Source organism: Coffea arabica, chromosome 11e (genome assembly GCF_036785885.1).
Source record: "Coffea arabica cultivar ET-39 chromosome 11e, Coffea Arabica ET-39 HiFi, whole genome shotgun sequence".
Classification (NCBI taxonomy): domain Eukaryota; kingdom Viridiplantae; phylum Streptophyta; class Magnoliopsida; order Gentianales; family Rubiaceae; genus Coffea; species Coffea arabica.
In genome coordinates, this window is record NC_092331.1 from 55,002,102 (window position 1) to 55,027,399 (window position 25,298).

Genomic DNA, 25,298 nt, shown 5'->3' on the forward strand with positions numbered 1-25,298 from the left:
AAAAGAAATCAACCAATATTATGCCAATACAAAAATTTACTCAAACAATAAGAAAAGTTAGAGATTTAGTTATGCAATACTAATATTGGCTCTCAAGAAAGCTCATGAAAGAGTCTTTAGATGTATTTTTGTGTTTTGTAATTTATATATATATTTAGTATTTAGTAATAATAATATTTGGATATATAATTATACATAATATCAAAATATAAATATTATATATATAGGTGATTAAAGAGCCGGACCTATATCGGGTTTGAGCCTAATAAGGCCCAAACTCGGCTTATATTTAATTCGGGTCTAATTTTTAGGCTCAGACCGGCTCACTAAATAGTCGGGCTCATCGAGCTTTTTGTCGGGCCAAACGAGTCGAGCTCGGGCTGGCCCAGCCCCATTGACAGTCCTACTTACCTCCAACTATTATAGTTCAAAATCGGTGGAGTAATGGAGATATTTTATTGGCATATTAAGTCAGCCGTAATGCTTTTAGAAGTTTCCTATATTATTATTTAGCAGTTTTTTGGTCAATTTTTTTTTTGGTAATTTTCTTATTGTTTTAGCCTTTTAGGCAAGTTCCTATTGTATTTGTTTCCCATTTACCTCATCATATAGACTATATACAGGATATTTGAAAGTTGAGAAGAGTGAAAGTTTGGAAGCCTTATTACTGATATTATTTCTCTCCTCCTCTACATAGTTTTATGCGTACGTATTAAAATAGTCGTTCTTATGTATTTGTCTGTGTTAAATTGATCTCCCCATATATTTTCTGTGCTGAATTTATCTCCTCACTCTTATGATTTTCGAATTCTTCATATATACTACTCCTAGCTTAGGCATCCTTGCCACAAAAAAAGTCAAGTGCATGATTCCATCCTTTGAAGAAAATTTCAAATTTACAACATTGAAGTTTCCAAAACAATAGTCTATCTCAAATATTAAATTAGATTGCCAGACCCATAAAGTTAGAAAAAATAGTTTAAATTAATAATCTACTTACAAAAGTACCACCATGTACACTGAGAATTTGCTTTTGAAAAAAAAAAAAAATAGGTTTGAGACTTAGGGTCCGTTTGTTTCGGGTGAAAATGTTTTCCAGGAAAATATTTTCTTAATTTCTCGTGTTTGGTTGCACAAAAGTTACTGAAAATATTTTCCTATGTAAAATATTTTCACTCATCTTATGGAAAACAACTTCCCTTCCAAACTTACTGAAGTTGTTTTCCGAAATGCATGCATCCCGCCTGTAACATGTTCCAAACTTACTGAAAACATCTTGTAGTATGTTCTTTTTTTTTTTTTAATGTAAACAGGAGGATTCGAACCTAAGATCTCTTCCTTACACTCCCTCCCCCCTACCACCCAACCCAACCCAACCCTCCCCCTAGTATATTCAAAATAAAAAAAAACCTCATCCTGCTCATCCTATGCTAGTAATTAATTATGTATAATAGGGACATTCTTTTTCTAGAGAAACTTTCAGCAGTGAGAGTGCAAGATATATGTCATAATAAGCATTGCATGTGATTGATATTTGACACTAAATGGCCAGCAATTTGTTTATTGCTTAAGGAGATATTTTTTTATTCATATATACATTTCTCCAAGGTTTTTTAAAGTTAAACAATGAGATAAATTTTCTTATTTTGCATGGGAAGAAGTATGTAGTTATAATGTGTATAAAGTTAAGATAGAGATAAAAGTGAAAATATTTCAAAAGTTAAACAAACACCAGAAAAATAAAGTAAAAAAAATATTTTCAATAAGCTAACCAAACACCTGAAAATGATGAAAGGGAAATGATTTTCATGGAAAATTACTTCCACGGAAAATATTTTCCTAAGGAAAATATTTTACTTCGAACCAAACAGACCCTTAGTTTTAGTTCTAGTAGACATTTTGGAAGAAAGGCAAAGCCTAATTAAGGGCTTGTTCTGTTAGCTGGAGTTGCTTCGTCATGAATTACAGACAGAGGTTTTGCCAGAAACTGTCCCACTTTTATGAGTGAACGACATGTAGATACAAACAAAATACTACTAGCAAAATAGAGCTTCCTAGCAGAAGAACAGATATAGAATAGTAGTGTTACTTAGGATGACCAATGAATTGAAGAATGGCAGCTTGAGATGCGTTGACAAATTAATGCAGTCACAGATTATCATGTGCTTTTCTGTAATAGTCAGTTAATTACTTCACTGATTTGTACTGGCACTGCTAATGAAAATGCATAATTTCGCAATAATTTAGTTCTGACTTTTGACTTGACTTGAGAAGCTATAAAGGAGATAGTAAGAGATATTGATATACTCCCCCGTCCCACTTTGATAGTCCTGTATTCCTTTTTTATTTGTCCCAAATTATAGTCCACTTTCCAATTGAAGAATATAGTTGTATTTTAATTTTTCTAAAATACCCTTATTCAATGTAAGTAGTTGTTACTATAAACCTACTCCATTTAATGAGAGTTGATTCTTTTTTTACCATCAATTCAAGTTCCCATAAAGTTGTACCATATTTAATGTGAGGGTATTTTAGGAAAATAGCAATCTAAATTTACTTTTCCAACAAAGTTAACTACTTTTTCTTAAACTGTGTGAAAAAAGAAATAGGACTATCAAAGTGAGACAGAGGGAATACAAATGTATAGTCTTTGTCATTAGCAAACATGGAGTAAATTCCTCACAATGCAATTTTTTATATTCACAAAAAAGCCTAGGAAAAGAGGAAAGGAAAAGTTTTACCATATTTCATAGTCCCAATATATTATCTTACGTGGTTCACAGAAATTTTTACATTGGAGCTAATTAGATGCAACAAGAACCAGAAAAGAAGAGAAAGGAAAGTGCAGGTAAGACTTCAAAAATGGAAGTCCGTGGTAGATTTTGTGCCAATGGAGAGGTAAACTTTGCACATCTTTCCTTGTTCAATTTATTCACCTTCTACATCCAATTTTTTTCTTTTCTTATCCTCTTGCTCGAAACGGGACATGACTTTTAAGAAAATCCACCTCAAAAGCTAGTTGTTAAATTAGAAACACCAAAGTTATATAAACTTCTCACCACAATTCCGTTTGAATTACTATTTTCTGGAGTTTTTACAGAAAAATATATTCAAGCAATTTGATGTATACGAAATAAAAATGTGTTCACGAAAAACATAAAAATATTGAGGGGAAAAATGGTAATCTAAAGAAGGGCGACCAATTGTAACTGAGAGGGATGGATGGTTCTAACACTAATCTATACCTATATGAACATTGAAACAAACCTACTTCAAAAGCTAAACATTGAAGTGGGAGAAATACATCACAAACTAGAATCTCATACTTTTAATATAAAATTCAAGTCCAAACCTTGCAATTATTCCATAACACAATGATACTAGTGTCCTGAATGGGTTTATTGGAGTGTCTAGCTAGGATCGAAAGCTTTGGAGTTGACCAATCTCTCAACTTTTGTCACTTATGCCTAGTTTAACATTCTTTTCTCAGGGAAAAATACACTTCACGCCCTTGAACTATCATGTAATCACCTATTCAACAATTACTTCCATGAGTTAATCCATCGAATTATTGAACTAAATAGCAACATCTTTGCCATTCGCTGAGGAAATTTTTCTAGATCGAGGTCTATTAATGCTTGGCTTCATCCAGAACAAAAAGAATATGCCCAAACCTATATTTACTTCTCATGGAAAACTTGGTCGGTCAGAGTCTGATGATGCAAATATGAAGCAGCCTTTACCAAGTCCAGAACATATACCTAGACGGCTAACTGGCTTAGGCTTGCACAAATTTTTGCCAGTTTTACTTCGACTTCTTTATAGGATAATTTTCCTGTTTGTCTAATATAAAACCAACTTTCCCTGATCTGATTCTGACTACTCAGTGGATCCCAAGTTGAAAAAAGGAACAAGTTTTTGCTTCAGATGGTCCAAGACAGAATTGGCCATACTAACTAAAATTAGCCCTAGAACGAACAGGCAATGGTAACTAAAAATGGTTTCGTGAACCAGCTTGTGAACACCACCCTAGCTAGCCCTTAGTAGAAAAGTACTGAGAAATCATTGATTCGACCATGCCAAAACTCAGAACTTGTCTACGTTAAAACATCATAAAGTCTTCCTCCGACTGTCATGCATTTCCATAACAACAAAATATTTGTCCCTATGCAAAATTACAAAGTACCGACATCATATTCTTGAGATCACTGTTAGAACAGTGTTGTTCAGACGAATGAAATGAGAATGACAGCTAAAATTTCGTCGATGAATCAATGCAGTCAAATATATATTACTCCATCATGCATGTTTTTTTTTTTTTACTCCATCACCTTGCTCATTTGGTACACTACAGGAATTTACAAAAGGGTCCTCCTTTGATTTTTTTTTTTTCTTTTTTGTGTCATTCCCTAGCTAGTATTCTCTTATCTAGGCCTTGAAAAATTTTAAATAAGTAAATACGGACACTTTACAATTGCTTGCTTGACAATGGACATGGCTAAGGAGAGCTATTCGAACTGCCATCGAGCAGATCATTGTATTCAATTAATCAGCTATGAATCTTTTGGCAATAAGTGAAGCTGCATTGTTGTGTGTACGTGCAATTACAACTGCAATTCACTTATTTTCAAAACGAAATGGTCCGGGACGAGTTTTGCACTGTGGTGTCATTGTAAATGAAAAACTCTTCAGAACTATTTCACGCAAAGTTAAATTGTTTGAGCTTGTCGCTTTGGTACTTATTTGATTACCAAATTCTATATGATACGGGTAATGGGATATTTGCACTGTTCCCATCTTTTGCTCTCAAAATAAGTTTTGAACAATCAACATTAATTTGTTAGCATATAAACCAAAGTGAGAATTTGAAGCATGTCTAAGATGAATTTAATAGGATGAAAAATAAATTTTGCATACACTGACAATCTATGCACTAGTGGACATAGGTTCATACTATCTAATTTGAATTTGAATTTGAATTTTAGTTCTTGCAAATGTGCCATGCATTCATATCTATTAGTATGTATTTTGTTAGTCGGTGTATAAAAAATTAATACAAAAAAATAAGGTCTAATAATTATAAAAAAAAAAGGTCTAATAAAAACGTTACTTCATGACAATCCATTGTAGTGGGGTTGGTCTTAATCTTCGACTTTGGGCTTGGAAAAAACCGTATATAGAACGGATGCCTTTTGGGCCCAGGAAAGTCCATATTCAAGAATACCATTCACGTACAAAATCAAAATGAGATAAAAGAAACTTCACTCTACATATTATTGAGTTTAAAATTATAAAACACTCGGATTAAGCTTTTTTTTACACAATTAGTCTAGGAATTTTTTTACACTAGTAAATATAAATACATGAAATACGTGCAAGGAAAACTTTCAAATCTAAATAGAAGTTATGTCTCATGCATTCCATGTGCTAGTTTTTTTTTTTTTTAAAAATCTATACTAACAATGTAAGAACGATTAGTCTAAAATACTTTACTATGAAAAGTTGGTAATAAACTATTGATTAATTGTTACTACATTTCTGGTATAAAATTTTTTTTACGTTAATGAGTTTGGATGCATGATACATAAACTTCATTGAAATTTGAGATTTTGTTTTCAACATTTTATTGGTATTGCAAAAAAAAAAAAAAAAAGAAATCATTAACAACATACAAATCTATAAAGAAAAAAAATGTTACGCATGTTTCTAATTCAACAAAAAATTATTCTAAATATGAAAACTCCTGTATTCACTCTACCACGAATGTTTTAGATTGCCTAAACGTTAATAAATATGGATTTTTGCCCCTTCAAGGTTCAAGAGAAATATATCATCATCTCATAATTAGCCAAAATAGGACTAAATTTAAAATTCTCTAGTTGGTTCCACAAGCTGAAATTGTCAGACAAAAGAGTCCAACTCGAAATTCTAAAAGGATAATGTTATTTGCATTCTCATTATTCTATTTTCATTTTGATGAAACCATATTATTGCTGTCCTAATCTCTTTTCCTTGTCCATGAGCTAATTTTACCAAATTTTCTCTTACATTCTAAAACCAATTAATTATTCCATTACACATTAAAATGGCTAATTTAAAATTGTCACTAATATGTATTATGTATTTTTCTACAAAATTTCACGAAATTATATGATGCCAAAGATCAATCTAACAATATAATATGAATAAATAAATAAATAAATAAATAAATCCCAAACTTCAAAGATGACAAAAAATTGAGTACAACTATAATGTCTCATAAATAGGATACTAATATTTCAAAAAAATCCGTTAGGAATATCTCATATGACCACAATAAAGGAAGTGAAGTTTTCTGGTATATTTCATCAATCTCTTCTGGAGAATTGTTTTCCATAGTTTGAAAGCCCTAAAATTTTTTATGAAAGGGAAAAAAAGTGGAGTTTAAAATTTCTTTTGAAAGAAAAGAAAGTGAAGTTGATGTTTGCTGCTCCAAAGTTGTCTATAAGTGATAGAGCACAAATTAGAGTAGGGGTAATATGTGAACAGCATATAGGCAATGTGAACACAATATAGGACAAGAGTAAAAATTAGAGTAGAGGTAATATGGTCTTATCAAAATAAACAGGATAGTAAAAATGCAAATAACACAGGAGAGCTCAAATAACATTACCCTTCTAAAATTACACGAAAAGACAAAAGGCAACAATACACCTAAGCCATCAAAAGCCAAAATGAGAAACAAAACAACACAATCAACGGATTTTGTAGGAAAGTAGACTTGCGTATGCTTGGAAAAAACACCCCGAATATGCTGATACTTTTGTAAGAAAGTACCTGTTTTTTTGAGGAAGATTCCCCCCATCATTCGCATATCCTTTTTCCATAAATACCCTTCAATCTTCCTTCAATATCCCTTGCACCTTTTCGCCTTGTATTTTTTCAAACCATAATCTGCAGCTTCAAAGGAAAACAGCAAAAAGAAGAAAAAAAGAAAAATCCCAGCTGACTTCAGATAGATTGCTGCAATCCCTTTTCTCCAGGTTCTTTAATTTTACCTATTTGTAGCTTTTTAAGCAATCTCCTTTTTCATTTAAGTAACTGATTTTCTTGATTGTTGTTCCGTTAATGTTTTCTGGTGATTTCTTCATTTTGTGTTGCTTGGTTTTGTTTTCAATTGAGAACCCTGATGGGATTTTGCATCTTTTTATTCCTTTCTGTGTGTTGATCATGGGCGCTTTTTTGAAAAGGTTGAAGACTTTAATCGATTGCAAGACTGGTTTGTTGAAGGGATTTCATTGCTTGCCTGAAGTTCTTGATGGATATGAAGTTTACCTTTTTATATTTATTATCATCAAACGAAAGAATCAGTTTTATTTAAGAGTTTTTAGTACAATGCAGGAAGTAGCTCAGAAAATCTTTAATGCAATGTGCAGAAGGATATCTAGGATTTAAGTTTTTTCTACGGGATATTTTAAGCAATGTTTGATTTTGCATAAATATATCTGATCAGGTGGTAAAATTTAGTCTAGTTTTAGTTTGGTAATTTTTGGCTGGATTTAGAGACTGCTTTTTATTGTTTGTTCTCGCTAATTAGATTAAAATCTTGTAGCAGTAACCTTTAAAAAAAAAAAAGAATTTGTAGCAGTAACTGAAAAATGGAATTAATAAAGAAATAAAATACAAGGTAATACTTAAGGATATGAGTTTCTTTTTATTTTCTCCTTTTTCTTGAGATGGAAATGAATTGGTGAAAGCTTACATGCAGTGCTGCTGGTCCAGAAGCCTTTTGTATGCTTTACATATGTATAAGATCAGCACCGGTGTTTTGAACTCTCATTGTGATGATTTAGTGACATAATTTCTAATGACTTTAGGATTTTTGAATTCTGTTTTCTAAGTTGTTTCTGTTGGATCTTTATTCTTTACATTTAGACATTCTTGAACATAATGGATATTACATTTGTTACAGGAATTGGGAATAGGTTTTCTGCTGCATCCTGAGCTCTTTCTTTACCAGGACATTCATGTCCTGCTGGCAATCAGTCAACTGACTGATTGCCAACAGAGCACATGAGTGACCAAAGTGCATTAATGCCTATCAAAGCCTTGGAGGGTATACACGGAGTACAACTGGTTCCTAATTCACCATTTACATTTGAAGTGATAAAACATGAGGATTTACAGCAGTCAACCTGCGAAAGTTTGACTGTTGGGACTAGCCAACAGCTAATATTGCAGTAAGTCAAGAAGAATTCGTGTTCTCTATCAATATATGCTTCTGTTTTCAATTCAACTTAAAATGCTGAGCTGATAATTGTTTTTGACAAGCATTATATAGCTGACAACAGCAATCTATTTATCAGGAGAGCATGGCAGCAAAGGCCTCCTTGTCTTAGGCCTATTCACTCTTGCGCATCTGGTAATTTTAGAACTTCATGTGTATTTTTTAATCGATGGTATTGTGGTGCATGCTTCCTTGAACTTTGATTTTTTTTTCTTTTCTAAAACTTTCATTTCTGTATTTTAGGTGATAAGACTATTGTAGAGAGGATAGCTAATGTGCTTACATCACTTCCTTTTATTGCTCTTGGACTTCAGGCACCAAGGTAGAGGCTTTCCCTTAATCCTGCATGTGTTTGGTGGATAAATGTGTATACTATATTTTGTGAGTAATTCGGCTTTTGGGATGTTACAACAAAATCCATCCCCCAAATGAACAGAACAGAAACAGTGAGGGGTCTGGGAGGTTGAAGATAATGGTTGAGGCCTAAATGCTTTTTGCTGATGATGCAGGAAGAATCTAAACTGTAAACTTTATGCCAATTCCTTAATTGGAGTAGGGCTTTCCTCCAGCTTGTACCATGCTTCGAGAGGAAAACTAAGGAAATATCTGAGATGGGCTGACTACACAATGATAGCCACAACAACAGTGGTATGCCATGAATGAATAGTTGTCTTTGGATGTACGCATTATATTTGCTAGAGTTCCGTAAGTTGAATCAAGTAGAATAAATTGTTGTTCAGCCTTCAGTATCAATACTTCCATCTACGCATTATATTTGCTAGAGTTCCGTAAGTTGAATCAAATAGAATAAATTGTTGTTCAGCCTTCAGTATCAATACTTCCATCTAAGAAAATTTTCTTGGCATAGAAACATAGTGGACAAGTACATGCAAATTGTGGCAGATTGGTTTTCTAATCCATCAGAAAGTAATAAGTGGATGTTTTGAAACCTTTGGAGTGTCCTTGGATATTTTCTATGTGCCATTGCCTTTGTCAGGGGCATCAAAAATTCTGACAGACTAATTTTTTGACATTCACAGCATCCCTCAGTTATTCCCCCCCTTAAGTTACATGCCTTTAAATTTTTCTGTCTTTTTTTCTTTAATTTTAAGAATTACTGGCTTGCAACAGCATCAACATGACCATTTCTTCTACTTATTGTAATTTGTCCTTTTGATTGAGTGTATCTGCTCAGCCTGTCTGTGTCTCCAGTTTAAAAAAGTTAACTTTCTAAATATGCATCTCTGGATGTTTGTGAATTCAGAACATGTATGCTCTAATTTATCCTGGATTTTTATCTCTTATTTTTGTACTATAATACCTTGCTGAATGTCTTAACATATAATGACAAGCTTGTATCCTGCAATGATGACTTGACTGAGTAAGGGTGATAACAGAAATTATCAGATTACGTAATATGTAACAATGACTTTCTTGTGTGTCTATTTGGAAAAGAAGCTTTTGACTCAGGTATTCTGCACTCGTCTAGCAGCTAAATAGGGTGAGCAATTTGCTTCACAAAGGGAAAGGGAAAGATATTAAAAACTGAAAAATATCTAATCATCGATTTCATGGACCTTTGCCATTTTGCTGACAAGTTACTCAAAGGAAAAGAGAACTCTTGTGCTTAGATATGTCCACTCATACAGCATATTGGTTTAATGCAGCTCACCATCCATTGTTTGATTTGTTGCTTTTCACTTTATCTCTAGCATGAGGAACAGAGGAAATGGAAAGATTAGGATATTCCTGTTGTATAAAAAGTAGCGTTCGATTGCAGTTTGTATTTTTTCTGCTACAAGTTCAGTTAGGTTGATTCAATACCTGTAAGATTTTCTCAATAGTATTTATCCCAAGCATTTTCTAGATGCTAGCTAACCAGTAAACCTTCATTGAATAACCTAGATCTGGATTACATTTTACTCTTTTAGTTTTCTAATTGACATTTATTACTGATTCCTTTGTAGTGTTTGTCAAGGGCACTGCGCGCTGAGAACCCAAAGTTGCTCATGGCAGCCTCTGCTGTATTCCTGCCAATCCAGCCTTTGATGGTTTCTGCAGTACATACTGGGATGATGGAGGTAATAGACGTACATGCATATTTATGAGTTGATTCATAAGCCAGAATGCAGTCTGTTCTAAGTCTAGTCTTTTGACTCTCTTAAGTGTAACTGAGGCCTGGGAGGCCTTAGGAACGAGCTAAAAGAGTTCAGACCCAATCCTCTCCGTTGTGGCATGTATTCTGTGTTCCAAGTCTTATCTTTATACTTATTACTTGACTGGCATAATATACATATGTAGCTTACTATTGCCAGTTAGGTATGCAAGATTGAAGTTGTAGTTCCTTGAAGACCAACTGTTTGGCAAGCAAGTTTTTGGCCAAGTTTGTCTGCTACAAGTTTTTTAATAACTTTAACTACAGTAACCTCAAAAAACTTTTCAAAGTTTTTAAACTATACATTTCAAAATATCCAAAAATTTACACACTTCAAAAATTTTTTCTACAACTTCTACAGTAAGTTACAATAAAGTTTTAGACAAACACTCAAGAAACTCACTTGCCAAACGGATGCTAATTATAGAGCTGGAATTAGTGGAAGCTGAAACACAGTTTACTACATAGCTTGTCGTGCTTTAATTTTCTTGGTTGTTTATGCTCATGTCCTCATCTAGCATGAGACACATTGAAGATTTGTTGCTCTTCTGGTGATAGGAGGAGAGAGAAGGCAAAGGGAATGTTGCTCATGCCTTGGCTTGACCTAAAGTGTCTCACTTGTTTGAAATCTAATATTGTCCAAAGTAGGTTATATTAGCATTTGGTTGAACTGTAATTGATTAGGAGACAATATATCCATATGCTACTGATTATTGATTCATGAATTTGTCTTTACATCATCAATGACCTCCGCATCCTTTTTAGAACCCAAAAAGATGAAGCCAAGTTAGCTGCCCAAGTGATCTGTCAAATGTGTTTCCTAGTCCTACCATCATAATACCTGAGAAGTATAAAATATTGTCCACAATTAACCTTGCTTGGGCCTTCTCAGTTGCTGCACACGCTGTCCTGGATCCATTGAGATTCCATAGCTTGCAACATGCGAGTTAAAACACACCAAAGAGAACATTGAGAAAAGCATGCACTGGTTTACTATATGTAATACACAACACTTGAGCTTCTTCATACATTTTCGAGAGTTTACTATATGTAATACACAACACTTGAACTTCTTCATCCATTTTCGAGAGGTCTCATTTATCCTACCTTAGTTTCTAAACTTGGTGTAACTAAAGATGCCTAGCCACCCTTCCATTTTTATCCAACCGGTCCAATCTCAAATACTCAAGTAGCCGAGACAAATTGGTAACGGTGCCTTTTTTATTCCCCATGCATCTGTCCAGGTTGCTTTTGCAAAAAGAGCATTTCAAGATCCAGAACTGAGGATGGCACACAATGTACATAAGATGTCATCACTTTTGGGGGGTGCACTTTTCATTGCTGATGATGTCTTCCCTGAAACTCCCTTCCTTCATGCTGGTTGGCATCTAGCTGCTGCTGTTGGAGTTGGCACTTGTAACAAGCTTTTAGAGCAACTTCAGAATTAATAAATTAATTTGTCGAAAATACTTCAATTCCTGATATAGAGCGTAGTTTATCATTGATCAGAAAGCTGAAACTTGTTCAATATCCCCATAATCTTCAGATTAAAATGTAATAATATATTTATTAGGTTAGGGGTACCGTCAGCTGTGGGTTCTGTAGTATGCCTTTATAGTCTAAAACGGTGGCAATCTTCGTTGCCTTGTACTTTACAAAATCAGTGGATTCATTGAAGAAACGAATTATTTGTACTTGCCCTTCTGTTTGTATTTTGGTGAAGCATGTAAGATTTCTCATGTTCTGCAATTAACTGTACGTTTCGCTTGAGAAAAGATTGTCCAACTCTTTGGGCAAATCAGCTATTTGGTCTTCAATGTAGAAGCATCCTTTGGAGACTGATCAGGAAAATATAAATAAATAGGTATTTCTGGGCGTCTGTGGCTATGTTCTTTTGCTATTCAAGTAGAAATAAGGAAATGAAGATTTGAAATCAGAGTTCTTCACCTGCTTCCCGTATTGCTTTTATCTCTTTCACATTAGTTGCTTTAAAGAATTAAAGAAAAGTAGAATAAACTTTGCTCTTGCGTATATTTTTTTTTCCTTGTTTCACTCTCACATGATAAGGGTACGAAACCTAATTGAGGGTAAAGGATAAACATGTCCAAATGCAACACTGTTGGAAGGACTGTCCTCAATGCCAAAACAGAAAGCTAGTTTGCTAGGAATTCTAGAGTCTAGACATAAGACTTGTGGCAAGCCGAAAAAAGCAACCAAATGAACGTGTTTCTCGATCTTCAGGCATTATTTAGTATTCGGGTCCTAGCTAGCAGAGACAGTAGTAAATCAACTAATATATCTTGTTGATTGCACTGCATTGGACAAGCACCAAGCTAAAAGTTTTGTTTCTTTTATTTAGCTTCTTCAATCAAATGAATGAGTATCTGACTTGCAATTTGATTTCAGCACTATTCAGGTTGTGGATCACCGATTGTGGAACTGCAGAAAACTATTTCAAGCAGTTGACTATTGAACCACACCGCTCTCTGCTCAAAAGTCTTCGGTGCTCTATTTTGAACATGAAGCAATAATTGGTCCAACGAAGGCTGCAAAGAAGTCTTATGGACTTGTATATCACTTGTGAATCAATTTGCTGCTAACTAATAACTAGAGTATATCACTTATGAAAGTGATAAACTGAACTCATTGAGGCTGTTTTAAAATCAAAGACATACAAAGGGGAGACAGTTTAGAAATAAGAAGTGTGAAAGGCACTGGAGCATGAATAGGTAGTAAAACGAGAAGGAAAAAGAAAATGAAGTGTGATGAGGGGCTGAGGCAGATGGCATGGTTTGAAGTAGTAGAATGTGGAATGCAAAAATCAAGTCTTATTGAGTTTTGACACTTCTCTCATCATTGACATGTCGCTTTTACATCTCTTCCCCCAATATCTCCCAGAATTTCACGCTTTCTTTTCAATCCTCCCTAGTTTGCTTTGTCCTTCTCTTTTTTCTCTGACCACACTGCACAGCTGCATAGCATGGTCTACCTATTGATGAAGTACTCTTATCTCTTGTTGTTTCTTCTATAAACAAAAACCATTCTCCTTTACTTCACTGCCCCCCATCCCTTTTTTCCCCCTCGTTCCATCTCTATCACTGAAACTCAAGAATTTCAATGTCCCTTCCAGTACAGTATTAACCTTGGGGCTGCAGAATTCCTTTTTCACCTAAGCTTTTATAACCGACCCACGAGAGAGAGAAGCAAGAAAAGCAAACACAGAAAAGAGCATTCAATAATTGCACTAATCTTGCATCTGTACATGTAAACACATGCATTAAATTCATGACATATGTTAGCATTTTTGCATAAGACCACCCATCCCCAACCCTGGCCCTTCCTCCTTGCTTGCTTTTTCATTTCAGCAGCATGCTACTGGACCATATTGTCAACTAGTACTTGCTCCATAAATCTCTCCCATCTTTCACCTTCCAATCCCTTCTTCGGACACCTAGTGAACAACCTATTATGTGGTTGAAAAATTGTGAGGATAGTGTCAAGGAATCTAGATATGATGCATTATACAATCAACGAATTCGCCATATCTTCCCAAAATCTAATGCTTCAATGAGCAATTGTGCTCCATGTTGCTTGATACCATCTAATTACTCCAGTCACATTGGCAACGGGATTGGATTTCCCATGAACTACCATCAAAGTATGTCACAATTTTTTGTTAGTTTTTCTTCTGTTTTACTTATTTGTGTGATGAGTTATGAATGTCTTGTAGCTTGCGTTAATCATGATGAAGAAAGTAAAGATGAGAACCACATGGAACCCATAGTGAGTTCAAGGTGGAATCCAACACCGGAGCAGCTAATGGCCTTAGAGGAAATGTATCGACGCGGAGTAAGAACTCCCTCAGCTGAAGAGATCAAGCTCATTGCTGCAAAGCTTCGCCAGTTTGGTAAGATTGAAGGGAAGAATGTGTTCTATTGGTTTCAAAACCACAAAGCAAGAGAACGACAGAAAAGACGTCGCCAACCGGACTCAAATTCTAGCAAAAATGCAACTGACGTTGAAACCCTAGATGCAAAAGAGACAGGTAAGTAGGGTTTGTATCGCACCATGATGCTAATGCAATAAACAGTTTTTCTTGACATGAAATAGGGTTTTCTTCTTTTAACTATTTTCTTTACAGGATTTAGCTGCAAAGCTTTGGAAGGTGAACACAATAAGAAGTTGGTTACTACAATTCCAGCATACAGTTCAACTTCAAAGGTCTGTATCCATTCCTTTGAGTGATAGGCCTTTGTGTCTTTTTCTTCTTCTCGTCTTAAAACAAAAACAAGAGAAGATATTTTATGAGGTAATGAAGGGAACATTTTCTTCCTTCTCTCTTTTCTTTTTACAAAAGTAGGTCAATTAATTTTTCAAAAGGGCAAAAGTGACAAATGCAAGAGGGAGGAAAGCTTTTATATGATGGGAAAAACAATAAGAGTTGAAATTGGAAAAGCTGCATACTATACTTTCTGGTAGTTAGGCCTGTTGGTCTAATTCCTGAAAGGGTGTTAGTATTATTGGGGATAGTGCAAATTGACAGGGCCTTGAATACTTGTTCATTTCAGGAGTCTGTATCAATGCAAAGATCAATGGTAACAGAAAGTGGAACAGATGGATGGACTCATTTGGATGAGAGAGAACTGCAGAAGAGGAGCGAAAGGAAAATAGCAAAGGGTGCAACTTCCCTGATGGATATGTCTTGTATGGCTCCCAACTCTGACCTATTAAACACCATAACTGCACCTTCCACACTTGAATCTTCAGGGGAAAATCAGCAGATAACTGCATTAAATTCCAGCGTAGTTTCCCCATCCTGCGGTGAAGATATGATCAACTATGAAGATGGAAGAAGAAACCATCACACACTTCAGCTATTTCCACTGCGAAGCGACGATCATTGCTCCATTAAAGCATCAGAGACAGAGTTTAAAGAGCTTAGGACAACGATAAGTTCCAAACTTCCTCCAAAACAGTTCTATGAGTTCCTCTAGGAGCAGCATAAGGATGCTTATCTTATGTGCTACTTAGAATGAATAAGTTCATCTGATAATGTTTAGGTGCATTCTTACTAGTAAGATTGCAGCACTGAATAGTTTAGCGTTTGCCAAAAATTGAATCTAACAAGCTATCCAAAATGGAGAGCTAGCTAGTCAGTAGCAGCCAATGGAGACTGTGGAGTAGTAATTGATATGAGAGGAAAACGACAGAAACTCTGGACTGATGTGAAATACCTTTGATGTGATGTAATCTGGTACCAAGGATGGGAGAATGTTACATTTTCCATGCGTATTATTTTGGAAATTTCACTATTTATATATGGCATTTACGTTTTACAGTCAGATCCATATAAAACTGAGAAGAAGTTGACTAAGATATTGAGTTGTACAGTGTTTTATTTCTCTAATACCTATATAGACTTTGTTCTAACTGGCTAAACAATTATGACAGGTCAAGTCATAATGCACATTTTGAAGTAACTAAAAATGGGTTAAGCTAATTTGCCAATCTAGTTAATGTTAAAGTTTAAGAGATTTAGGCTATAATAGGATAACGTGTTAAAAAATATATCTATATTACATACAGATTATGTCTCCTAGTGTTCTTTCTAAATTATCATTAATAATTACCCACTGTCAACATGTTCTTCTATCAAATAACATATATTTCTTGTCCCTCCAAGGTAGCCGACCTGGTGGTGTAGTCCCTAGTTAGGGCATCCACCAGAGTTCGACCCTTGTAACAAAAATGGGGAATAACCCAACAACCCAAATAAGGGTTGGGATCTAAAGTGGGATCAGGTCCTTTTTTTTGACAAAAAAAAAAGTAACATATATTTCTTTTTATTCCATTTCTTAACTTATTTAATAAATATTATTTTTTAGCAACTACTAGCTATAATTATGCCTTACCACCAAATAATTATTTGTTTATACTTTTTATTTTGATAGATTTTCTACATATCTATTGTCAAATATAAAATCAGTTCTCTTGAAAATGATTTCAACAAATATATTTAGAAAATCTTATAAATATTGTTCTATTAATTGCACACGCATTGTTGTGTTCCTTGAATACTAGTAAACATAGGTGGAGGACATACTCTAAATTTCGAATACTTTAACAAGCAGACATCCCTTAACAAGTATACATCCCATTACCCATATGAACTTAACTACAAAGCCATTATTGAGGAAACAACAAAAAAAATTGAAAACTCAAGTATTTGCAAAGTAAGTGGTTCATACTTCAAAGATATGAGACCTTAAAACGTGAACATAAAACTCTTGTCAACCCTTTGGCTATGTAGAATTTAATCGAATTTAAAAATTATCAAACATAAAATGCTGATCGAGTTTGGATTGATTAGTTAGCAAATCAAGCTCGAATCAATTGTTATCAAGTCGGATACAATTTGAGTATTCGAATCAACTGTTATCAAGTCGGATACAATTTGAGTATTGAATAGTTTGGTTCATTTTTCAACCCTAACCATAACATAAAAACTAGTAAAAAATGTTGGAAGAATGCCCAAGATATTAGAGTAAAAAAAAGACATTAATACAAAAAGACATTTTGTATTGCTAACTCTCATTTGCTTCTGTATTCCAGGGAAATTAGGCCAACCCCTCTACAGCTAGTTAGTCAGAAAATATGTTTACCAAAATAAATGCATAACCAATCCCACTGGTTCTGTTGCTGCAGCATTGGCCTTAGGTTCTGTGTTAGCGTCATTCCCGTTGTATATAGGGCACGCAAAATATTAGTACAACTGCTATGAGAACTAAAGTTGTCCACAAACACAAAGCCCACCAAAAAAAAAGAAAAAAGAAAAAAAGATTATTGCATTTCAAAACCTCCAAATGATATTCACAATGATGTGTCCTGGCTTGTGCAAATGTACAAACTATGAGCAACTGACTGTGGACATGCACGTTACACACTAGACTCAGAGATCAAGGGGGCCCTTTAACAGTTGATCAGGCCCTTTTCCATTTCGCAGAATTTTATGGCCAGGATTTAGCTACATCAAGGTACCATGGTTCAATTTAGTTTATATATGGATTTATTCTAGCAAATATACATCAACCCTTGTCCTTAATTGGACTACAAATCACAGTGACGAAAGTAGTGCATACATCTCTGTCCTTGACTAGGGTGAATGTTAGTTCCTAATGGTTGAGAATCTCAAATGTTAGGATGGTCCAAATATAATTAGAGTAAATCTTATATACACTGACAGTGTATATACTATCATCTTTTGATTCATGATATGTGTGCAAAAATTGAATTTCAAATTTAAATTTTACATAATTGTCATTCATCCAACGCTGATATCGTATACACTGTCAGTGTAAAAAGATTAATCCATATAATTAAGGTAAAAAAAAAAACTCAAACACTTTATCCTTTTTTTCTTTTTTACTTTAAAATGGAGGTTGAAGTCCTCACACTTTAAAGATGTTATATATGAATTAATCGTGTATATCTATGTCTTAATCATTATAATACAATTCTCAAATATTCGAGATCTCAATAGTTGTCACTAGTTGAAAATCAAAGATTCGAGATCTCAACAATGGTCACTAGTTCAAAACCCGCGATGTTGAGCTCTTTAAATTGATTATCTCCCAAAATATTGTTGTTTGCTACAAAATACCCATGCAGCTTTGGAGCATTGAATTAATAATGTTTGGTAAATGCATGTAGAGATATGATAAAAAGCTATGGAAGACAGGAGAAGAAAGAAAAGAATGTACTGAACAACAAAAAAAGGAGCCTATTGCCGAGGAACCGACCGTATGATCTTAGACCGAATCTAAGGTGGGAAGAGATATTTAATTCCATGGACTAAAAAGGCTGCTGCCTTTGGTTGGATTGGTTGCTCTCTTTTATTCTGCTTTGCCTAGTCCCAACAAGACAATACACTTTACATTTTATGCAAAACCCTCCAAAGTCCAAACAACCCAATGAGTCAGTGTGTACTTTGTAGTCCCCATTAATGGTTCTTGCTTCTTCAAGTCTCCCTTCTTAAAATCATGTTGTACCCTCTGTTGCTTCGATTCAACTAATTGGTACCTGTTTTCAATTTTCTTGTCGATTTTTGTTGGAAAGTCAATTTCATGCATCATACTGCAATGATTTTTCTCTTGTTAACAGTATCAAAAGATTATTAAAGTCAGCGAAATTTTTACCCATTTGACTATTGAGGAGATCACGATCATAATCTGATACCAATTGTCATTTGAGAAAACTTGAAAACTAAATTAGTTTAATTTAAGGAACAAGAGCTAATTCATGACCATTTTATAAATAGCAAAGTTTCAGTTCATAGAATACAAAATGAAGACTTTGACTAGCACAAGCAATTGCTTGTCTCTCTATTTAGTTTTTCATTCCTACTAATAAAAGCCCAACCCTGAAGAAATTTTATGCCTTAGATGACTTTTGATTTATTTAAAATAATTACTGTAGCACTTTTTGTAATATGATGTATGTAAGATAAAAAAAAGTGATTGAAATTTGTGAAATAAATTATTTTATTTCAAAACTATGCAATCCAAACACACTCAGATACATTTTGAGATCATTTGAGATCATTTGAAAAAAATAATTTGCTTCATAAATTTTAATCATTTTTTTATTTTTTCAATCACATTTTTATTTCAGATACATCACATCACAAAAAGTGTTATAATAATTATCTGAAATAAATCATCCAAATAAACTCCTATCCAAACAAACTCACTACTCATTGCATACTATTGGTTTCTTGAGTTCTTGCAAGGTACTTTATTCATTGCATACTATTGGCTTCTACGACTGTCAGTGGCAATTGTAACATATAATATATACACTAATAGAATAAGTGTAAATATTAAAATACTAACAAATATAAACAGTAACACAACAAATTTTCTCACTTCTTCAAATTTGTACCGAAAATTTATGTTAGTATCCAGATCGTCATTTCATTATCTACATTTATATATGCTGACTGGTTTTTCTTGTTTGACTTTTTTGTCATTGGTTAATTTTTATGTCAAACAAAAATTTTAATCGGTAGCATAATGTTTGAAGATATATTAAATAGGACAACATTTTGCACCGAAAAAAGAAACATAAGAGACAATCTTATATAGGCTGTCCTTTTGGAGTCTAGATTAGAGAGTCATTGTTTAGCTAGCTGTGCTTGTTTAGTCTATATATAAGGGGAATTGACACATCAAACCTAGGTTTTACCAGACCTATATTCCAGGTCTGTACTGAAACTTTTTGAGCACCCATAAAGAGGATCAAAGACCACTGCAGAAATTTGATACAATTCCCGGGACAGATGAATAAATAAGTGCAGAAGCTGCTGTGATCTGATCATTTATGTAATTAGCTGCATTTGGAAGAATGATATCTAAAACATCATAGCTTCACAGCTAAACCTAGCTCCAAAGAATGCTTACTCACGCGGTAATAAGGATTCGTCTATTGTGGGAACTCTGGACTGTGCGCACCATAGGAAGTGGAAGGAGACCCTGGCACGTTGGAGCTTGTCAATTCAGGGCACCTGCATTCCAAATTGCACAGGCAAGACCCACGGGCATGGTTAGATACTATGCATGAAAAAGTAAAAAGAAGAAAAGCACAAATGAATTAGGAAATGGTTATGGGGTTGACCGATAATCAAATAAATACACATGGGGTGCTAGTTTGTAATATAAAATAAGGGGATTATGGTAACTTATTGACAATTACTTCATTTAATAAAGCTTTTAGTAATGGCATTTAAGTATTTAATAAGTGCTTAAGGCCCCTTTTGAGGTCTAGTTACATTTTCCCAAAAAAAAACCCTTTTGAACACTAAAAGTACTCCTACCGTGTTTGGAAACTAAATTTTCCTAACTTAAGGATCTCAGTTTTTAATAATTTAAAAATACTTTTGTTAAAAGCACTTGTGTCAGAAGTATTTCTGTATAAGCCACAACAACTGCAAATAGGGTTTAAGTGCAAATAAAAAATATATTTACACGAAACGCAAGTGATGAAGAAAAAGGAAAAAGGAAAAATGAAAAGATGGAAAGGAAATAAAAGAAAATAGAAATTAAGAATATTAAATATTTGCAATAACATAGGGTTTACATGTGTAGCATGTCATATATTGAGGCATAATTATGTAGCTAACAATGTAAAAAATGCATATACATATATTGAGGCATAATGTTTTATTTGGTTAGAAAATCTTTAAAATAGAAAAACAGTAGAGAACTGTTCCATTTCTGTGCTGGCTTTGAAAAGAAATTTGGCTTGTATAGCAAAGCATTTGGGACTTAACCACAAACTAGCAGAGATTTGACATCACATTCCGTGTCAATTTCTTGTCCAAACACGCACTCACTTCCTATAGTAGGAACTTCCGTAAAGTTCCCACCATAGACTTATCCTGTACGCATGCATTTGTGGGAAAACGGAAAATTTGGTCAAGCTTTTGTTGAGATACACACTCTAAAGCAGTATTCTGCACTCTAAATGAAAATTTGAAAGTAATTTTCAAAGTCCAATCAATAATTGAAATGCAATTTAAGTAGTATAAATTAGTTCATATCTCATTTTGAATTTATTTTTACCAAGAAATTATGAACAAATGTATATTGTGAAGTCCGATAAGTTTTTAGCATATATTTGGTTTTAATTTTTTTATTTTTCAATAAATGATTATATTTGCGGTTTCGAATGTAAATTGGTAAAAAATTGGATTGGGAAGACAGCTTGAGTGTTATAAAATGGACCATCTATCTAGTAATGAAAAATTTGTAGCAAAGCCTCAATTGCAAATATAGATTTGATTATTTTTTCCATAACTTCACCTTTGACTCTAACAAATTGTCCATAAAATATTTTTTTTGCCAATAATCTCTTTCTGTTTCAATTAAAAAAAAAAAATCTTGCTGTCTCAACCGCATTCTTCGTGCTTCCTTTTCAAAACTTCATTGCTTCATGCTATTGTTATAGCTTTCCAAGTCTTCGGGATCAAGACCACATTGTAACCAAACTATTGGTGGAGACTTAATATCAACGTAGCTATAGAATCTGGGCACTCGTCTTGGCGAGCTCATGTATGCTGTGAGCCCAAAAACTAGTACAACATCAATTTGAAGTATAATGTACTAATTAACAACAAAATATAAGTAATTGTAAAATTCGTTTGCTATCCAAATTACATATTTAACAATAATTTGAACCAAACTTCTTCAGTTTTGATGCTTCATAAAATAAAATAAAATTTTCTAATGGCCGCTCAGTAGGCACTCATCAGCACAACTGAAAATTACCTAACCTACCATGTAAATATACATACTAACAATTATAATCTTCCATTACATTTATATACATTGCCTATTTAATCTTATTTACCTTCTCATGTATTTATTTACTTTCTCTAATTAATCTTAGGAATAATTTTAGAAACCTCCCTTGAGGTATTTAACAATTTCACTTAGCTCCCTCGAGATTTTAAAAATTACACATACCTCCCTTGTCATTTAAAATGACAATACTACCCTTAAATATTTTAATGAAATTCTCTTGTTTGGTATGTTTATACTTAGAATGACTTTTAAAATTATTTTTTAATTCTTTTTCCTTCTTATTCCTTTTTTAATCTTTTGCCAATAAAACTGTAGAACTACCACTATTACCTCTAGTTGCTATTGTAACCAAATGTCAAACTAGTGATTTTTTTATGAATTAGCTTTATATGCAATCCAAAGTTTTTGCTAATCTTTATTTTTTATTTTTTGGTATTAAAATTAACAATAAATCAAAAGGAAATGGCCCAAAACCACTATTAAATTATGATAATCCCACTACTCGAAAAATTCATAAACTCTAAATGAATTATTTCAATATTTTCTTTTTTATCTTATAAATTTAAATCCAAAATAAAAAAATTATTAAAATATTCTATCATAGTGATAAAATTATTATTATAGTTGTTTATTAAATAGTAGGTATGGATATAAAAAATTCGGCGCCTTTTCTTATAATTATACTAGATAATCTTATAAGTGTGTAGGAAAGTAAATAAAACTCATTATATAAGGGCATTTTTAGGTATTCATTTAAAAATTTGATCAAGTCAATATTATTTAAGATTTTGTTACTAAAACTATTAAATCAAGGGAGGTAGGTATAATTTTTCAAACCTCAAAAGAGCTCAGTAAAATTGTCAGAAACTTCAGGGAGGTTTCTGAATTATCCCTTAATCTTATATTTCCAAAATATGACACCTAAAATATATTTAAGTATATCATATTTAACTAGTGTAAGTTGATCATTCATTGTGTTCTTAAGTATGGATTAGATTTGAATCATTGTAAGATCTCAATTCATGACAAAAGCTAAGATTTAATGCGGTTAGGCGAATCAATTTGCCACATAAACGTGATTGTATATATGACCCTTAGAATAAAAATTTCTTTTAATTTGCTATGGAAATGTATTCGTATATATTATGCTTGGCATTCACGAATTAAAATGATGAAAAGAAATCAAGATTTGCATATTAGAAAGTGCACTTTCATGTGCAAGTAATGTGGTAAATAAAAATTACATTGGGCTCGTACAAGTCCTAAAAGAATGGGAATTAAAACTAATCAATACCTAATATGAAAAATATAAAATTTAATTAGACTAACTTCTTACTTTTCTAATCCTATGGATCTTACTACCAACATAGTATTGAGGTCTAATTAGAAAAACTGCTCAAGTTACGGCATTGGTCTAAGCAAAAAACAAAGTAAAAGCAAGGGGACTAAAGCTGCAATTCCCACAAAAAAAAAGTAAAAAAACTTATCTTCTTCTTTTTTTTCTTTTTTTCAGAAATGATAACTATTGTATAACCTAATCTATCCTACACTATGGGGAGGGGCGGATCTAAAGAGCCTCAAGGATAATTCGGAGGAGACTAAACCACTATCGAACAAATGCGGGTGCACAGTGCACCGCCTGGATTTTTTTAAGCAAACTTATCTTATTCGTTTAACCACAAAGTTAGTCATTTTTTTACGGCGGCGAGGTAATGCCATCGTCACCGTTTTCTCATTTAGACCCGTCAACAAGGGCACTCCAATTAGTTAAAACATAACAATCAACAGAGAATCTTTACTTTTGTTTTTAAGTTACGTTTCTTTCTAGCTTTTTGTTTTGGCTAGAAAAACAAAAGGAATTTTCATAAATATTGATGTTGATCTTTTTCACACTAAAAATGCAAAATATGTATAAATTGGTTGGTAGAATAGGAAGGATTGTGCAAATATAAGAGTGGTAAGTACACATTCCCTTATCAAATCCACTCTTGCAGGTAGCTTTTTCTTATTAATGGGCTAAGCTCCTCTCCATTGAATTAGATATAAGTTCTCTCCACTCCATTACATCACAACAAATGAATTTGAAATTGACCACGTTCAAATTATACTTCAATCACTTATGTTAATTAATGTAGAAACTCATACTAAATTGACTCAATTCTATTCGTTGATTAATCATTACAAAACTTTGTTATGCGATGAATTTTTCACCATTGTTTCACCATTGAAAATATTTCAAGCAAATTGAATGCTCAAGTATTCTTAAAAAACAAATCTATTTTTAATATGTTGATCTACCCATGATCAAAATGAGAAAAAATAACACAATCAAATGATTCCTAAAATGATCTACTAGTAATTTGAACATAAATAAATGGAAAGACAATTGGAAAGAAACCTAGTGTAACTAGTGGATTCCATCCACTTTGTCTCGATCGATGCCTTGTTTATGCCACAATTGCATGTGCCTTTCAATCCGCAACGGATCTTCTGTCTCACATCCTATGCCATTTTCTGTCCCATTTTTTATTATATTGCTATTTCTCCTACATAAACTTCATGTTTTATTTCTTTTTTATTTCCTTCAAATCCAATAACTATTAATTGAGTAATACACAAAATTTAACAAACTCAAAAAATCAAAATGCCTAAAAAATGAGATTTTTATGAATTTTCTGCTGTATTTTTTAATTTTCTATTATATATTGCTTTTTAGAACCTGTTGTATTTATTTTTTATTCAATTAATAGTTATTGAATTTTAAGGAAACAAAAAAGAACTAAAATATGATGTTTATGTAGAAGAAATAACAATACAATAAAAAATGGGACAGAGAGTGGCACAAAGTGTGAGACAAAAGATTCGTTACAGAATCCGCACATTTAAAATTGTCCCTTTATTACACTTTCTCTTCGTCTCCATCACATCCCTTGCTGTAAAGTTTCCGTCGGGCCTCTCCATTATTCTCCACCATGGAAGGATCCTGCCAGAAGGGTCATTTTGCCATGATGAACAACATTTCCACATATTTGTATGTCCAGAAAAAACAACAGGAATTTTAGATATTAGATTTGATCCTTTTCACACTGAAAAGAAAAATACGTATAAGTTGGTGGGGTGGATGAAGAAGGAATGTGCAAATAGGAGAGTGGTAAGTATACATTCCCTTACCTTACATATATGCCTTATTTTTAAAATGTCCTTTTCAAATCCACAGCCTTCTTTGTCAAATAAGCTTTTTGGATATTTGTCTAAAACTTTACCGTAACTTACTGTGGAAGTTGTAGGAAAAATTTTTGAATTGTGTAAATTTTTGGATATTTTAAAGTTTATAGTTTAAAATTTTTAAGAAATTTTTTGAGATTACTATATGCAAAATTGTTAAAAAATTTGTAGCAGGCAAATTTGGACAAAAACTTGTTTGTCAAACAAGCCCCACTTATGCATGTAGCTTGCTTTCAAACCATAATTTTTTCTTCCTAATGAACTAAGCTCCTCTCCATTGAATTAAATATAT

At 33.2% G+C, this 25,298-nt stretch overlaps 2 protein-coding genes across 4 annotated transcripts; both read left to right on the forward strand.

Annotated features, from left to right (window-relative positions):
- Nucleotides 1-6,745: 6,745 nt before the first annotated feature.
- LOC113719463 (uncharacterized) lies at nt 6,746-13,265 on the forward strand. 2 transcript variants are annotated; one of them, XM_027244664.2, is made up of 7 exons: nt 6,746-7,022; nt 7,952-8,219; nt 8,346-8,401; nt 8,510-8,588; nt 8,776-8,914; nt 10,234-10,347; nt 12,828-13,265. In XM_027244664.2, the coding sequence occupies exons 2-7, from the start codon at nt 8,053-8,055 to the stop codon at nt 12,885-12,887; spliced, it is 615 nt and encodes a 204-aa protein (XP_027100465.1). In that variant the 5' UTR covers nt 6,746-7,022; nt 7,952-8,052; the 3' UTR covers nt 12,888-13,265. The 2 variants fall into 2 exon arrangements, with proteins under 2 accessions (XP_027100465.1, XP_027100464.1); XM_027244663.2 differs by lacking the exon at nt 12,828-13,265 and adding an exon at nt 11,666-12,117 and having other exon boundaries at nt 6,750-7,022.
- Nucleotides 13,266-13,416: 151 nt separating this feature from the next.
- On the forward strand, nt 13,417-15,763 carry LOC113719461 (uncharacterized). 2 transcript variants are annotated; one of them, XM_027244662.2, is made up of 4 exons: nt 13,417-14,079; nt 14,152-14,466; nt 14,563-14,642; nt 14,990-15,763. In XM_027244662.2, exons 1-4 carry the CDS (start codon nt 13,890-13,892, stop codon nt 15,413-15,415), a joined length of 1,011 nt encoding a protein of 336 aa, XP_027100463.1. In that variant the 5' UTR covers nt 13,417-13,889; the 3' UTR covers nt 15,416-15,763. The 2 variants fall into 2 exon arrangements, with proteins under 2 accessions (XP_027100463.1, XP_027100462.1); XM_027244661.2 differs by having other exon boundaries at nt 13,417-14,466.
- Nucleotides 15,764-25,298: the final 9,535 nt, after the last annotated feature.

Coding starts and splice junctions, on each gene's coding strand:
- LOC113719463 (XM_027244663.2), top strand. CDS start 8,053: ATGAGTGACCAAAGTGCATTAATGCCTATCAAAGCCTTGGAGGGTATA. Junction 8,220..8,345: donor AGCCAACAGCTAATATTGCA/GTAAGTCAAGAA, acceptor TCTATTTATCAG/GAGAGCATGGCAGCAAAGGC. Junction 8,915..10,233: donor TGATAGCCACAACAACAGTG/GTATGCCATGAA, acceptor ATTCCTTTGTAG/TGTTTGTCAAGGGCACTGCG.
- LOC113719461 (XM_027244661.2), top strand. CDS start 13,890: ATGTGGTTGAAAAATTGTGAGGATAGTGTCAAGGAATCTAGATATGAT. Junction 14,467..14,562: donor CCTAGATGCAAAAGAGACAG/GTAAGTAGGGTT, acceptor TTTTCTTTACAG/GATTTAGCTGCAAAGCTTTG. Junction 14,643..14,989: donor CATACAGTTCAACTTCAAAG/GTCTGTATCCAT, acceptor TGTTCATTTCAG/GAGTCTGTATCAATGCAAAG.